Here is a 16,541-nt window from a genome sequence, read left to right as displayed (position 1 = left end):
AAAAAAGCAGAGGGACTAAGACCCCCTGGGCGACTACGCTCCTGGTGATTATGGACATGACTGTAATATATTTTGTGACGTGCAAGTTCGATATTATTTATTAAATGTGTTTAGGATTATACTGATGGCATACCCAAATATGTACTTTCACACAGACTTTGGTTTTCCATAACACAATGTCCTGAACCAAGACCCAGACAAAAGGGCACTCAAAACAAAAAGGTAATTACAGTGGCTGAGTAGATCTTGTACAGTGGTTATACTGACTGGGCAGCCACTGTCCTTCATATTTTACTAAATACTTTTTCCTATACAAAGATTAAATTTCTGTGTATGAAAAAGTAATATATGAAGTGGTCTCAATAATGAGAAAAGTAAACAAGTGAATGGTGATCCAAATGTTTTTCATTCTCATGTTATGAAGCTAGCTGCCAGATGATGTATCGCCTTCCCTGCGCATGCAGCGTAGACTGAAAAAACAGCACCCAAGCCACCATTCAATACGTGCACGTGTTCTTTCCAACACGAATCTACAAGTCTCAAAAAGTAATGTGTGACAAAGTCCTCAAACACCTTATAACATGCCTCAGACATGGTCTCTTGTTCTACCAGCATGCCTTCACACCATCACTTTGCCAAAACATAAGGATAGGTAAATTGCTTTTAGGGAGGTTCACAATTATGATTTCCTATTTATTTAATCTAAAAATATTTAAAATACATAAAAACAGCCAGGGGAAGATATTGGAGAAATATAAAATAAATACAAATAAAAAAGGGGGGGAGGTGAAGAGACCTTAAATGTACTACTCACCATCTCTCAGCCTATCCTCCCCTCAGGATGAAAACAACGGAGAACCATGACCACCCCCAGGAAGAAGGGCACACTTAAAATGTAGAGGAAAAAATCATCTACAACCATAGTGTGAAATCAAATACTTATTGGGACACAGTATGAAGAAATATTTATATAAACATGACTATCAAATATGTTTATGAATTACACAATCTGTAAAGATATTTATAGTGCAATCCGATGTTTGTTTACTCAGAAGCAAGTCCCAATGTGTTCAATGGGGCTTACTCAAACTGGGAAGTGTGCAGAGAACTACAGCCTCAAGTGATAAGGAACTTGTTCTTTTAAGTTGAGACCTTATCCCAGTCTGAGTCTGTGTTGGAATTGCTTTTTAATATGTTTTTAAGCCTTTTTTTAAAAAAAATATGTAATTGTCTTAACTATTTTCATACATGTAATGGTTTCTAATTGTTTTTATATGCGCAGTTGTTTTATGTATGTTTTGATTTTATTATGAAATTGTTTTGAGGTGCTTCAGAGATTAGATTAAATAGATAGATTACATAAATCTCAGCCAAAGGTGAGAAGGGAAACTACATGTACGCAGATCTCTATGTGCTACTGGGAACCTTGGTCACATCAAGCTTTGAAATTCAAGAAAACTTATATACACATACCAGTTTGTGCAGATGACCCTGTTCACAACTTTAGATGAATGCACATGGGTTAAAAGGTAGGACCCATAGATCTGCAGAGATGTTTGGGCTGGGGCCAGCTGGCATGTTCCAATTCCTCCTCCAATTGCTGAGTACATATGGAGGATAAGGGGAGAACAGGGCTAGGGGTCCAAATCCCGAATATGGGCTCTATGTGCATGTATGCAGACAGGGCATTTTTCCATGTGCTTTCTCACCTTCTGACAAATCTACAGAGGCTGAGGGTGGTGCTCGCTGGCGTGATCTCCCTTTCCCTCCATGTATTCCAAGAAAGCATGCAGACAAAGCTGACAAAGGGGAGTTCTACAAGTAATACTTACTAGAGTAGAAGGTTTTCTTAGCATCACTCATGAATGTTGGTAATGTGAGATAGAAAATGGAATGGTTAAGTGTATATTTATTAAAATCAAGATGTTAATTTTAGCCAATTTAGGTCTCACATTCAGATTACAAACAACATAGGGAAACGTGCATTGCTCTTGGGGATAATAAACAGCATTCTGAAACAAATGCATCTAGTTTGTAAGTAGAGTATTTAAGATTGTCATGGCCCCGTCAGAGGACTCATCAGACGAGGATGACTTGGGAGTAACAGCAGCAGACCCAGAAGCAGCAGACCCAGAAGGGGAAACGGAGGAAACTCCTGAGAACCCAGCTCCTTCTCCCCCTCAGCTGCAGAGCACCCCAGACACAGCTGAAGCCCTTCAGCCAGACACAGGCAGTGAACAGGATACTCCCCCCTCACCTGCAGAACTTAGACAGCAGAAGGTCAGGCAGAAGAGGGGCAGGCCTGTCCACTTAAGGCCAAAACGCTGAGGGCTCACACCTGCTGACAAACCTGCTCCTTAAAAGTCAAACCTTGGCTTCAGCTTGTTGCTGACTACAACGTCAGGTGTGACCACTGTGTGTCTTCCTATCCCCTGAACCTTGACTTGGACTGATCTCTCGGCAAACTAGACCCGGACCTTCACTGACGTCTCTTCTGGATTTCTGGCTTGGCACGTAAGCTTTGAATGGCCTCTGCCCTTATCTTGCTTCCTCCTTGCTAGCCTGGCAGATTTATAGCCAAGCTGCCGGCTGAGGACTTACGGCCTGGCAATTACCAAGGAATCTCCAGCCCTGCCTGCACCCCCACCGACACTGCTGTCTCAGTGAAGAGCTGACAAATATATTGTGGGGCATGGTCTTGTCACAGAAAGTGAAACATGATGGACCTGCATTCATTTTACTATATATCTAGAGCACATTCATTTGAAAGACACCATCATGCAAAACAAATGAGAGCCACTGGTGTATAATGGTTTACATATTGGACTAGAACCCATAAAAGCCAGATTCAAATCCCTACTCAGACATGCAATTCACTGGGTGACCTTGGATCAGTCACTATTTCTCAGCCAAAACTCAGAGTTGCTGTGAGGATAAAGTGGAGTAAGGGAGGGGGAGAGAAACATACTTCACCCTGGGTCCCTGAGAGGGGGGGATGATATACAAACACACAAAATAGATAACAAATGGGGCCTGCAAGAAAATGTTGCACATGTGGAGCACTCCTGCTTAATGTGCCAGCCAGCCATATCCATTTCTAGGATACTTCCATTCCATTTCCCTCCCACAACAGTCACCATTCCCACAACCACTGAGCATGCTCATTCTTCATTGGACTGTTTTGATTTCTCACCCACCCCACTTTTTTCATTCTTCTATAAATCTTGGCGTTCTTGCCAATAGCTCTCTCTTGTGCGTGGATGGTGCCATTTTCGCTACACAAGGATTCCTCACACAGAAAATGAGTTCTCTATTTGAACGTAACAATGTTGCACTGAATTTTGTGGGTTGCATCGTGCCCACGTGTGTTGATTTTGCAAGCCGTCTCAGTTAGACATGCAAACTTGTCATGCCATAAGGCCATCATTTTGCATCAGGTTTAAGGCATCATGAACCAGAAGAAAAGGCGAGCAGTCAGGCCCAGCATCTAAGCGCTAAAAAAACAACCCCAAACTCTTACCCACGTGGGAAAAACTATATTTCCATTAAAAAAATAAAAGAGGGTAAACTGTACGATCAGGCGTTAAATACATTTGAAAAGGTTCTTAAGGGATGTAACAGTTCTACTGTCCAACAAGGAAGTAAAAGTATCACTGCCCGTGTCCCGTTTTTCCGACTGTCACTTTTATTTGCAGCCATGCAGTGGGTTCTTTGATAGGAAAGAAATATAATGACAGGCAGGGGGAGGAATAAACACCTTTTCCCCCACCCGCCCTCTAGACATCAAAGCAACCAGGGCTGAGGATAAGGAAGCACAGGTTCCTCTCGATGCCCCGGTACCTTCTCGACTCAATGCCCCCCCGCTTGCTCAACAGTTTCCTGAGCCCACGACGCAGACTTTCAAGGGTGATGACGCCAGAGCCATTGAAACGCGGGCAATAGACGCGGCTGTCTGGAACTCCAAAAGAAAAGCAGCTCAACGTAACAGCGCCCCGAGACCCTCCAATGGCCGTGGCAAATGATCCTCTCTCACCCAACAGGCTGCAATGCCGCTGGAGTTGAGGCCCCGTCACGTGGGAGATCCACCCTGCGCCCTTCCCTCACGCCTTCCTCACGTGCCTCAGCCTGGTAACAGTCACTGCAACGATGCCCAGCGCCCTTCCCTCACAGCGCTCACGCTCACACCTCCCTCACATGCTAGTGCGCTGTGCGCGTGCTGCACAAACAGAACAGGGCAGCTCTCCGCTGTCCACCTGCCCCGCTTCCTGGTGCCTAGGGGCGGGGGGGGCAGCTCTGGGTGACACCCCCTCTCATGGTGTCACCCTGGTCCGGTCCGCACTCCCCGCACCAGGTAGTTACGCCCCTGGGAGTGCATGTTTGTGGGTGGGTGTGTCGGTGTGAGCGAACATATACAGGTGCAGGTTGATTAAGGTACCAGTGTCTTAGTGTGTGTGGAATTTGTGTGGGTACAAAGTGAAAGCATTGTGTAAGTGGAATCTTATTTCATGGATTTGGATGTTTATCATCTGGTTTATAAGCTATATTATTCACGGTTGTATCCAATGCAGCATGAGGAAAGTTCCACTCACACAACAAAACATCTCCTTCTCCCCCCTGCAGCCTTCCATGCACCCCCAAAATCTGCTTTGGGAGATCCCCCAACCCTCTGGAGCAGATTCTGAGGGTGCACGGGGGTCTGCAGGGGGCAGAAGAGGAACTCCCACTGGTATGAGTAGAAGCCCCTCTCACTAGTGCCTCACCAGCATGGGATACAACCAATAATTTTGATTGTTTTATATACTGTATGTTTATTTACGTATTTATCTATTTAATAGAGCATTTTTAAACTACCAACACCTTAAAAATATCATTATGTACACCATAAAATCATCTTTTCAAAATTGTAACATTAAAAATCCAAAAAGAATTTCATTTTATTTGTTCCTTCGTAAATGGCTTTGTGATCTATCCCTTTGTGATGAAAAGTAATAAACACTTTCAATAAATAAATAAATATTTCTTCTCTTCCTCTCACTTTCTCTCCCTAACACGTCCTAGGCGGAGCCCATTACAGGCAGCGCACCAAAATTTATTTTTATTTTATTTATTATTTTATTTATATCTCACCCTTCCTCCCAGCAGGAGCCACAAGATTATGATTTTGTGGAGAGTGGCCTTAGGAAGGAACACAGCATGAAGGAGTGGCCTGGACCCCTAAACTCCCTCTTTTCAGCCAGTTTCTAAATAAGCCATGGCCTCTTATTACCCATCTAGTGAGCAAAACCAACAAAACCAAGTCATCCTTAAGAAAAGTCAAGGCTGTCATTTTTTGAGTGAGCCAAACTGTAAGTGGAGGATTAAAGGCCCATTTATTTTTGTTACTAACATTTAATTACTGGATAATCTGCAGGTCTCATGGGGTTGTGATTTTTTTTACCAACAAAGGCAGTACACAGAAGAGATCTTCAGGGAGAGATATACAACCATCACAATAAAAGCCACCCAAGTCAATTCAACATGAATCCACACTGGATTTTCATACAACAATGTCAACTGAATGCTTACCATTTTATGGCTCCTCCATCAGCCTTTTTGTGAAGCAAAGCCTTCCAGTATTCATGGGTGGACTGAATGATTTCAAAAGCAAATGCCTATTTTAAAAAGTGAAATTGAGGTGTCATTTTCCTTTTTTTCTTTTAAACAAAAAACACAAGTATTATGATTTGCAAAACTTAAGAACAACTTGAAGAACACTCAGCTTACAACTACACATTCAAGAAGAGCTTGGAATGTTCCCATTTAATTGCTAAACCATCCCCAATCTTAAAAAAGGTGCCCCAAAAACCACATCTAAAAACATTCAGAAAAAACTTCCAAACACCCCTGATTTGCACCCAAAAAAGTGGTGGTGGGGAGGGGTGACGACAAGAATGAGAATGCACATTTTATAATAATGGAATCACTTGAGTAAAGCTATGTTTCATGTAGGCCCTTGGAACAAAACCATTTTTGGGGAAAAGACTAACCTCTCTTAGCATTCCCAGAACCATTTTGAGAAGCCTCTCCAAGCCAGTTCAAATAGAGAGCTAAGGAATTCAGCTCATGCTTTGGCTTGGCTTTAGGCAAAGCTTTTTAGCATATGCTTAATTTTAAAATGCCAGCTGTTTTGGCAACGGCCCTTGCCAAATCTCAATAAAACAGTTGGAAAGTGTCTAATTAAGGTCAGCAGAAGAGATGGGAACATTGCTAAGGCCAGGAGCTTCCCTCACCCCCAAAAAGGGAGGGGGTTGGGAACGGTCAAGAATGCTGTGTTTTCTTAAAATAATGCACTTTATGGAAAGGAAAGCTTTCACCAGAAACGATGATAGCATTATTTGGGAGTCACAGGCACTGTGAAGACTAGATGGCTTTTCATCCAAAACAAGGCTAGCATGCATTACGATCACACCTTGGAGGTTTCCCATAAACCTTACGCAGTGCACATGCACATTCAAAACAGCAGATACATGCACAGCCTCTTCCCTTGTCCAGAGGACCTTATTGTGGACAAACAGCCTCCCTCACGCTACAGTAGTGTTGGCTCCAAACCAGCAACAGAAGCATGATCAATTACTGTACAAACATAATGGCTGTGGAAGACAGCCTCACTGTGGCAGAAGGAGAGGAAAGCCTGGTCAGTCTGTTAAAAAGCCCATTACAAAGTAGATACCAAGGGGCATAGGCTTGTATCCCAAGTGGCACTAAGGCACCAACTCCCCACCACGCCTCCCCTAAATCTGTTCTGGGTTTCCCCGCAACCCCTGGGAGCAGATTTGGGGAGGGTGCAGGGCACATGCAGGGAGAGGAGGGGGACTCCACTGCACAAGCAAAAATTCTTCCACTAACACAATGGGGGCACTGGATACCGCCCACAGAATCTAAGCACAGGAGGGGGGGGGCAAGCATATTCTTCAAAGAAAGACTTTTTTTGTTCTAATGATATTGAGTTGCATCCAGATATAAGTCATGCTTTAGTCTGGGGGGGGGGGATAGCAGCACCACAGCGTTCCCCCACTCATGCTCCCCAGCAACTGGCATTCAGAGGAAGACTGAGTTGTATCCAGCTAAGTCAGTGGTTCCCAAACTTTTTTTCCCCACTGACCACTTGAAAATTGTTGAGGGTCTTGGTGGATCCTTTAATGACTTTTCTGCCTGTTGTAGCAATTGTAATGCCCTGTGCTAGATCCTGTATGATTTTTAATTGAATTTCCAGACAATCTGGGTTCCTTTTGGGTAGAATGGCAAGGTATAAGTTTAATAAATTAACAAAGACACACAACAAAATACAATATAAGAAACAAAAGAAGCAATAAAAATACAATTAAAAATCTGTATGAATATATAATGTGATGGATACACTGTCTCCAACCCCAAATCCACAGACACGCTGTGGACCACAGTTTGGGAACTCAAGAGTAGACCCATTGCAATTAAGAGACCTAAGTTATTTATCTTCATTACTTTCAATGGGTTTACTCTGAGTAGAACTAACACTGGATACAACCCACTGTGTCTGATCCTAGAGGTATCATCATTGAATCACTATTGATTTATATCCCACCCTTCCTCCCAACAGGAGCCCAAGGCAGCATCATGTTCATCATGTGTGTTAAGATGATTAACAAACACAGAATAAAAACACCTAAAAAAAGTTTTAAAAACAATACAAGATAAACATCTATGGCAGAGATCTTTTTATCCAGCTGGAAAAGCTTGTTGAAACAAAAATATCTTCAAAAGCATATAGCCATCAGGATTAGTAGCCACTGATAACCTAATTCTCCACAAATTTGTCTAATCCCCCTTTAAATCATTCTAAGTTAATGGCGCATCTTGAAACAGCAGGGCGCTGTTATGTGACAAGGTAGCTTTGTACTTTTCTCTATTTTGAAATGGTGACATGAGCATCCATCTGCTCTAGAATATGAAAAAGGAACCTGTGGCTGTCCAGATGTTGTAGGACAACTCCCATCAGTTCCAGTCAGGAACCCCAATGGCCAGCGACACTGGGAGGGCCACGGCTTCCCCATCCATTCTCTAGAAAAAGTTCTCAAAGCACCGTACTGTGTTTGTAGGTAGTGATGTCACAGTTTTTCCTGACAACAGTGTACCCTTGAACGTAACAGTGGGCACTGCCTCTTTCCAAAGTTCCAGCTGAGGTGCAAACAAAACCTTTGCAAGTACCAGCTGAACTGTAAACATAACCACAGGAAGACAAATCTCTGTGTTATTCTCTTCTGCAACTAGGGGAAAAAGAGTTGAATATGTATCTTCTCCATAAGCCAGCCTTCCCCAAGCCTGGCATCCTCCACACTAGGTTTGCCAGGTTCTTCACCTGAGACTGATCCTGTATCTTTAGGAGAAGAGAAAGTCAGCCAAGTGCAGGTGTTCTTGTAACTCTGTAATGGGAAAAACCACAAGGTGGAATTCTCCCTTCCCCCTGCACAACGTTTAAAAGATACAGAAGACCTCTTGGTTGCCAGGCCCGGCCTCCAAGAGGTATCTTTAAAAGTTGTGCAGGGGGAAGGGAGAATTCCACCTTGCGGTTTTTCCCATTACAGAGTTGCAAGAACACCTGCACTTGGCTGACCCTCTCTTCTCCTAAAGATACAGGATTAGTCTCAGGCCATGGACCTGGCAACCCTACTCCAGGCAGTTTGATTAAAACACCCATCAGTCCCAGGGAGCATGGCCAATGTTCAGGGATGATGTAGTCCAAAACATCTAGAGGGCAACCTTCTGGAGGCCACATGCCAGTGGTTGGTGAGGAGAGACAAAAATCGCTAGAGCAACGAATGCAAGTTTTACCTTTGAATTGCAGGCTAGTTTCTGCAAGCACTTGCACATCTTCCAGGAAAGCAAGAGGTTATCAGACACCTTCAAGGAAAAGCCATCCAAGGAAGATGCAAAGCAGAGCCAGGAAAGGTTACGGCTGGGGAGGGGAGGTGGCCTGGGGAGAGTCCCAAGGGTCAGATGGAAAGACTTGGAAGGTCACATTCAGCCCGTAGGCCTGAGGTTCCCCATCCCTGCCCATCATCCCAAACATATCAACCCAGGCAAGTCAAAATGCTTTCTACCAACACACAAGCACCTTTGGATACAAACCACTGCATGCTAGTTAAATCCTTCTGAGATCATAAATAGTGTTTGAAAGAACACCAACATAAATTTATTCTATTGTGAGAGTCTCCCACATTTTTTTGGGGGGGGGGGATGAGATTGCAGAACTTATCTGAAAGGATTGTTCCACCGAGTAAAAATTTCAGCGAGAACCATTAGTCAATGTGTCGCTTTTAGCAAACAGATACATCACCTTGTCTTTAAACGTGCCATTAAAAGCAAACTGATTTTCTGACTTCCCATCTGGAACTTTATATAATCTGAACCAGTCCACTGTAGCTTCAAGATAACCTGGTTTGAACTTCCGGACATCATCAATATCTGTAATGGGATAGGAATATATTGCACAAATTAGTGTCATGTCTCCATTTGCCCCAACTCTCAGCAGTCTAAATGTACATGCAGGAGCTTCAGTCTACCTGTAAGGCTGCATGTTCAGGTTTTATTAAACACATCCCATAAGCAGAAATGGGTCAATTCACTTCCATGAGTGCATGGGGGCTTCCCTAAAACTAAAGTGAATGAGTTATTGGTTACTCTGCTTGCAGAGAGTTTGGGATAAACATCAAATACCATGCAGAAATTTCTGGCCCCATTCACTCTGTGCAACAACTATGCAGGGCACTTACTCTGGATTTATTGTGCAGTGCCTTTACTCAGCCCCGACTAGTATAGGCAATGGCCAGGGAAGATGGGAGCTGTAGTCCAACAGCATCCGGAAGGCCACAGGTTCCCCATTTATGTTCTAAATGGTGATGAAAGGCACCCCCCCAATTATCTTTAACTTGTTGGCCAGTTGGCAGGTGCTTCTAGGATCTTCCTCTGGCACCAGGAAAACCAACAGCCTAATCCAACCCGGTTTTGAATTACAACTCCTATCATGGCCATGCTGACTGGGATAGCGATGGGAGCTGGAGCCCAAAGCATCTGGAGAGCACCACGTTGGAAAAGGCTGATCTAGAAACTGCCACTTTTGGCAGCACTGAAGGCAGTCATATCAATTTACAGGCGGCATAACATCCCCCTGTTGTCAGCCAGTGGTGTCAGTGCAAGGGGAAATGTGTCATTCCATATAACCAAAAGCAGGGCAGCTGGGCGGTGGTGAGATTTGCCTGGGATCTAGAGCAAACTAGACTGCCAGGCTTCATCAGCAAAGCACTGGATCACAGGCTATGGTCTGAAGGCACATGAGGCTGCCTAAGCAGGGTCAGGTCTGGTCAGTGCCTGGATGGGAGACCGCCTGGGAACCATATGTAAGCTGCCTTGGGTTTCTATTATGAAAAGAAGGGGTATAAATGAAATAAATAAATAAAGAAGAGGGAGATTAAATCTTAACAGTGCGCAGTACTTTTTTATTGGCTCAACTTGTTTCAAAATAATCTCCTTCTTCAGCAGCACTTTAAAAAGCACACCACTATGTTTTGCTTGTGTGTTCTGTAACCAAATAGCTTTACAACAACCACAGTGCTGCTGGTCCGTGTTTGCAACACAACAGCTGAAGATAAACCTAGAGAAAGGAACTGCCAGAAGCTCAAGACGGCTTGGTTGACTTGGCAGGGAGGCTCACTAGAACAAAATATAAGCAAGCTTGCATCAAACATTTGTAGCAACTACTGCTCAACTCTTATCAAAGAACAAGAGATGAATTGTACATTATGGCTCAATTATGTTTGAGACGACAACGTTTCGTGTGGTGTTCATTCATGCAGCAGGGAGCTGCGATTGACCCTCAACTCCCTGCATTCCTAAAAGTGCCTCAGATGTGATAATGGGCACTCTTCATCCATAATTAAGAAGGGCCATAGCTCAGTGGTTAAAGCATGTGCTTTAAATACACAAGATTCCAGGTTCATAGGAAGCTGACTCATACCGAATCAGACTATTGGCCAATCTAGCTTGGAGGCAGTGGCTCTCCATGGTTTCTGACAGTGATCTCTCTGAGCCTGAAGTGGAGGTGCCAGAACCTTTTGCATGCAAAGTATGCCTTCTATCAGTGAGTCCCGGTTCTCCTCTGGCACTGGGGAACCTACAGCCCTCCAGATGTTACTGGACTCCCATCTTACCTTCAGCCCCAGCGAGCATGGCCAATGGTCAGGAATGATAGGAGTGTGGTCCAGCAATGCCTGGAAGGCCATAGGTTCCCTACCCTGATGAAGCTTGTAGTGGGAAAAACCTCTGCCTGAGATCTTGGAGAGCTGGTGCCAGTCAGAACAGATGATGCTGGGCTAGATGTATCAGTGGTGTGGCTTGGTGTAATGCAGCTTCCTATGTTTCTGTTGAATGCATGAAAGCAACCTTGAACAACTGAATGACAATACCTAATTCTAATGGGACTGGCACCAATCGAAACAACTGGTACATAACTGTGTGTGCATGCGTGCATTTTCTCTCTCTCCCTTTCTCTCTTTAGCAAAGCTAACACGCCCAATTTATAACAAGCATTCCAAAAAAACATGTAGGAAGAGGACATATGTTTTTAATGACATCTTATAAACATTTACAGGAAGTACCACTTCAGTCCATATAAAGGCACTTGCTATGTTTTGCAGTGCAGTGTGTGTGTGGGGGGTCTCACGCACATGATTTAAGCTGCTTTATGTTGAATGCTCATCCAAATTCACTACAAAGCATTCACAGATCTCCCTTGCTACTCAGCATATTTAAACACCCACCCACACTTCTATCTGCAGAGAACTAGTACAGTACATAAGGGAAAAGGATTATTGGCTCTGGTTTCACAAGTGAAAACATTCAGGAAATAATAATAATAATAAAAGTAGTAACTAATTTATCACACTTTTGTTTCACCCTTCCTCCAAAGAGATGAGGATTGTCCTATTTATCCTCACATCATCTCTATGAGGTAAGTTCAGACCCAGTGTACTTCATGGCTCAAGGAGGATTAGAACCTGGGTCTCTGTGGTCTGGATGCAGTCCACCAGGATAGGGAAAGGTTTTCCTTTTTTTAGGCCAATGACCACATTAACCCGGTAAAAAGCTGATAGGAGCTTTTTCCAGTGGGTGAGTGAGGCCAAACACTCCCTCTCCTTTAACAAGCACACAATCACACATAGACACACAACCCATGGAAACAAAGGAGGGATGTTTTGCTTTCTATTTTCTTCACACTTTTTTTTTACAAAGTTTGCAGTTGACACTTTAAACTGTCATGGCTTCCCCCAAAGAATCCTGGGAAATGTAGTTTGTAAGAGTGCTGAGAGTTGTTAGGAGACCCCTACTCTGCTCACAGAACTACTATTCCCAGATTGGTTGAACAATCGACTTCTCTTCCCAGGAAACTCTTTGAAGTGTAACTCTGTGAGCAATTAGGAACCTCCTAACAACTCTCAGCACCCTTAAACTACAGTTCCCAGGATTCTTTGGAAGAGCCATGACTGTTTAAAGCAGCATAAAAGTGCTCAAAATGTATAGTGCAGATGGAGCCTGAGTCACACATACCCTCCCTTTCCCCAAAGGTCCTTTAAAAGTAGTTGGCACAAATCCTCTTTTGTGGTTTCTAATGTGCATGTCTGCATCTCTTTTGCAGTTCAGAAGTTGTCCACTTGGCTGAACTCTGTAAGTGCATGAAATACCAAGAACTGTAGCCAGTGCCCACAAGTGCAGCAAGAAGTTCCTCTTAACAACCTCAGGCCATGCTTCTTAGAACAGTAGATCTTGATTTATCCACTTAGTTTTTCATTGCAAACATTGCAAAATCATATGATTTTATAGTAGCATTTCGGCCACCTGAATGTCCATTATACAACATGAGATTGGCAGCTCATTTTGGTTGGGCTTGGGGATCCTCTCAGCTGATGGGCACTGAGCAGGCACAAATGGCCTTCAAAGGGGTTCCCGCTCAGTACGCATCAGTTGATGGTCCTGCGCTTTTGAAGATGCTCTCTTTCAGCACCCATCAGCTGATTGGTGCTGAGAGGAGCATCTTCGAAGAAGACACCTGATGTCATGATCACATCAGGTGATTGGCAGGTGGGCACCCTGTCAAAGTTGGCCCACAGGGTGTGGAAATGGTAAGGATCCAGTTCCTCACCTTTGCTCTAAGGCATCCTGAATCCTAGCCATTTAGGACTTTAAAGGTAATTGCCAATACGTTGAACTGTGCTCTGAAGGAAACTGGCAACCAGTGCAGCAATTTTGGTTTAATCATCTACATTATATACTCAATTCCCTTAACAGTTTGGAAGAAGTGACTTTCAGGCTGAACAGGAAAAGGATACATGCCCCAAAGAATGATGACTATTAATCTGGATATCACTGTCTATGCTTTCAACATTTCTTTTCTCTCTGACCTCACTGTTTACAATCTCCCCCTCCTTCTCTCACACATATACACATGCAAAGTTCAGGAGAACACTTTGAGCAACTCATCAAGTGGACTTTACCCACAAAAACTTCTGCCGTAATAAATTTGCTAGTCTTTAAGGTGCGCAAAAATAATATGGTGGATATTTTGTACATAGAAAAGAGTCACTTAATTAAAAGGCCAGTTCACAGTTCTATGTTAATTATTCAGACACCACAAAGCAGCTCAGATCAAATTGACACAAACTTAAGCCAGTTTTTAACCTCTTTAGTTGTTAGGGCTTTCATCCCAAACCCAACACATTGCAGCTCAATGGGCAAACTGAAAATGTTCAGCTTGCAGTCTTTAGCACCCTTGAGAGCCTCACACCTCCCAGAGTTCCTAAGGGAGAAAACCATGACAGTTATGTTTGTAGAGAGTGCACAATGGATGATTTAAGATGGAGGTTAAAATGCTTACCATGGATCTTCTGTGATTCTGGGTCATCCACACTGAGAGCAATGACCTTCCAGTCAGTTTCTCCTTCATCTATTAGACCTAGAAGCCCAAGGACCTTCACCTGAACCACCTCACCGAGAGTTCGAACCTTAAAGCATAGAAGATGAACTTCTGAATTAGAAATGTACTAGATGTCATAGTCTCTTTCCCAGATGGGCTAATGTTCAAGTCTGCTTGTACTTGATCTGTTGCATTGTTTTGTCTCCAAGATCTCACCATCACTCCCTCTAATAGCAAACTCATGCAGTGAGTGCTGATCAAACTAGAGCCACTGAGGAACATGAGACAGGTATCAGTATGCTGAGGAAACCCCAAGATTTGCAGAAATAGAGTTTAAGAAAAACTAAGGGAACAAAACAGCTCCATGAGGACTGAGCATGCTCAGTGGCAACAGAGTATCAAGTGTCAGCTGGAACAGAAAAATGGTGGAGAAGGGAGGAAAATGTCTTGCTGGATCTTATACAGTTCTGGAGGGGGGCATAGCTAGCTGGCTGGAACCCTGTACAGGCCAAGCCTGCTAGATGAGGAAATAGTGCAATATTTTGTTCCAAGTGCCACAGATCTAAACTAGTGCTGTAATCCCTATCTCCCAGCCAGACCACTGCAGGCTACTTTCCTACTTCCTATTAGAAAACAAGCATTAAATTAAAATCATACATTAAATTAAAATCATGAACATGTGATTAGTACAGACCTGCGAACCAATTTCACAGACATCAATGGGATCGTTGTCACCACAGCATCCTGTACTATCATCTTTATGACTGGGATCTTCCCAAGTCTGTTGAAAGAAAGATCTAAAATTTAAACTCTGGTTATCAATGTTGGTCTTATTACTAATCTGTACAGATTACTAAAATTGTGGGGAAAAAGCCTGGGCTCCTTGCCTGGATTAGGTTTAATTGTGACTACAATCTCCCTTGAGACTGTGGGATACTGGTGTCACCATTATGTAATGCAGGGAACCTGTGGCCCTCTAGATGATGTGGAACTCCCTGCTGCCATCAGCCCCAGTCAGTACAACCAATAGTCAGGGATGGTGAGAGTTCAATAATATCTTGCTGGGGGGGGGCACATTGACCATTCCTCATGTAATGCTTAGAAAGTGTTTGACTAGGACTAGAGATCTGGGCTCAAATCCCCCCTCTGCTGTGAAAACTTCTCATAAGGTATAGTGAAGATAAATTGGGATGTATGTTGCTTTGAAGTCATGAATAAAAATATAATAAATAAGAGTACTAAGAAACTGGCCCTTATAATGTACAAGAGCCCAGCAGCTGCCCCACCACCCTTTCTATGCTCTTCCTAATCTGCCAAAAGTTTTGACTACAACACAGATGCATTATGCAGAAGAAACCCCTGATAGGTGACATAGTCCAAAGACAGGGCACACACATTGGCCTGGTTCACACATAACACTAAACCATGGGGAAGATTAACCACAGCTAAGGTTAACCATAGTTTATAAACCATAGTCAAAACAGAGGCATCTGGCAGATGATCAATTAAACCTTGCTTTATTCCATTCCACCATTAAAGGAGACAGAAGCCAGGAAGAGCCACTCACTGTTCTGTAGGAGGAGGTATGGTTCACACATAATGCTAAGTTGTGGTTAACACTAACTAAGTTTTATAAACCAACAACAAACGTTGGTTAAAGAGCAATATTTAACCATAGTTAATAAACCAGTTAAGCTGCTGGGCTAGGCTCACACAATTCTAAACCATGATTTAATAAACCTCAGTGCGAACCAGGCCCCTTTGAGCCTACACAAGCAATGGGCTGCATGAGTATATTTCCAGCTTTTAAATACAGATTCTTCTCAAAATTTATGGATTAAAAAAAATATTACATAATGTCTCCCCAACCCCACTGGCTAACACACAAGCCTTCCAAACAAGTTTGCTTTCCATGTGATAAGTTTGCATTCATAAAACATGCAGGATTTATGATGGACCTTTACTAAGACGACAGAAAACTTTCACAGTTTTGACAGAGAGGGAAAAAAATTACATTACCTGAGGGAAGGCCCCATAATTCCAAATATAGCCCTTATGGGGAAAGATATTTGCCACGTATCGCAGCTTGCCTTGCTTTACATCTTGCTTAATGGGATTCAATGACTCCTTCGTGGCAATCTGCAACATGTTGCAAAACAGAGAGTGGAGATTGGAAGGGGGGGACAGAGAAAGATTACAATAAAATGGATCAGCTAATTGCTCCCATAGTGAACAACTCAATGAAGCTTCAAGCGCTATACATTTGCCCCATCTCCAAAAGTGGGGGAAAGGAGAAACAAGAAAACTGAACACTGAATACATTTGTTTAAGACTATAAACACATAAAATTTCTGATGAGGAACATTCCCTTGACATTCAAGGCCAGCTGATGTCAAATCCATTTTTCCATTTAAGGTGCATTTTCTTAAAAATGTAAATAGTTGCTTGTGTGTGTGTGTGTGTCATAATGATCAATGTCTCATAATGATCAAGACTGAAACAGATGTGGGGGCCAATGGAGAGATTTCTTCCCACTTCAAACAGCAAATTCAAAGGGGCT

At 43.2% G+C, this 16,541-nt stretch overlaps 1 protein-coding gene across 3 annotated transcripts in view; it reads right to left on the bottom strand.

Moving 5' to 3' along the window:
• Positions 1-16,541, bottom strand: part of PPA2 (inorganic pyrophosphatase 2) — a 43,607-nt gene that overhangs the window by 9,376 nt on the left and 17,690 nt on the right. For all 3 annotated transcript variants that reach the window (XM_061585488.1, XM_061585487.1, XM_061585489.1), the window contains exons 5-9: positions 16,001-16,120; positions 14,676-14,762; positions 13,943-14,069; positions 9,353-9,480; positions 5,566-5,651 (exon numbers count right to left, since the gene is read on the bottom strand). In XM_061585488.1, the coding sequence (XP_061441472.1) occupies positions 5,566-5,651; positions 9,353-9,480; positions 13,943-14,069; positions 14,676-14,762; positions 16,001-16,120 (548 nt within the window). The remainder of the gene's footprint in view (positions 1-5,565; positions 5,652-9,352; positions 9,481-13,942; positions 14,070-14,675; positions 14,763-16,000; positions 16,121-16,541) is intronic.

The sequence above is a fragment of the Rhineura floridana genome, chromosome 9, assembly GCF_030035675.1.
Source record: "Rhineura floridana isolate rRhiFlo1 chromosome 9, rRhiFlo1.hap2, whole genome shotgun sequence".
Classification (NCBI taxonomy): domain Eukaryota; kingdom Metazoa; phylum Chordata; class Lepidosauria; order Squamata; family Rhineuridae; genus Rhineura; species Rhineura floridana.
Note: the sequence above shows the minus strand (reverse complement) of the source record. Positions and strands in the feature narration are given on the sequence as shown.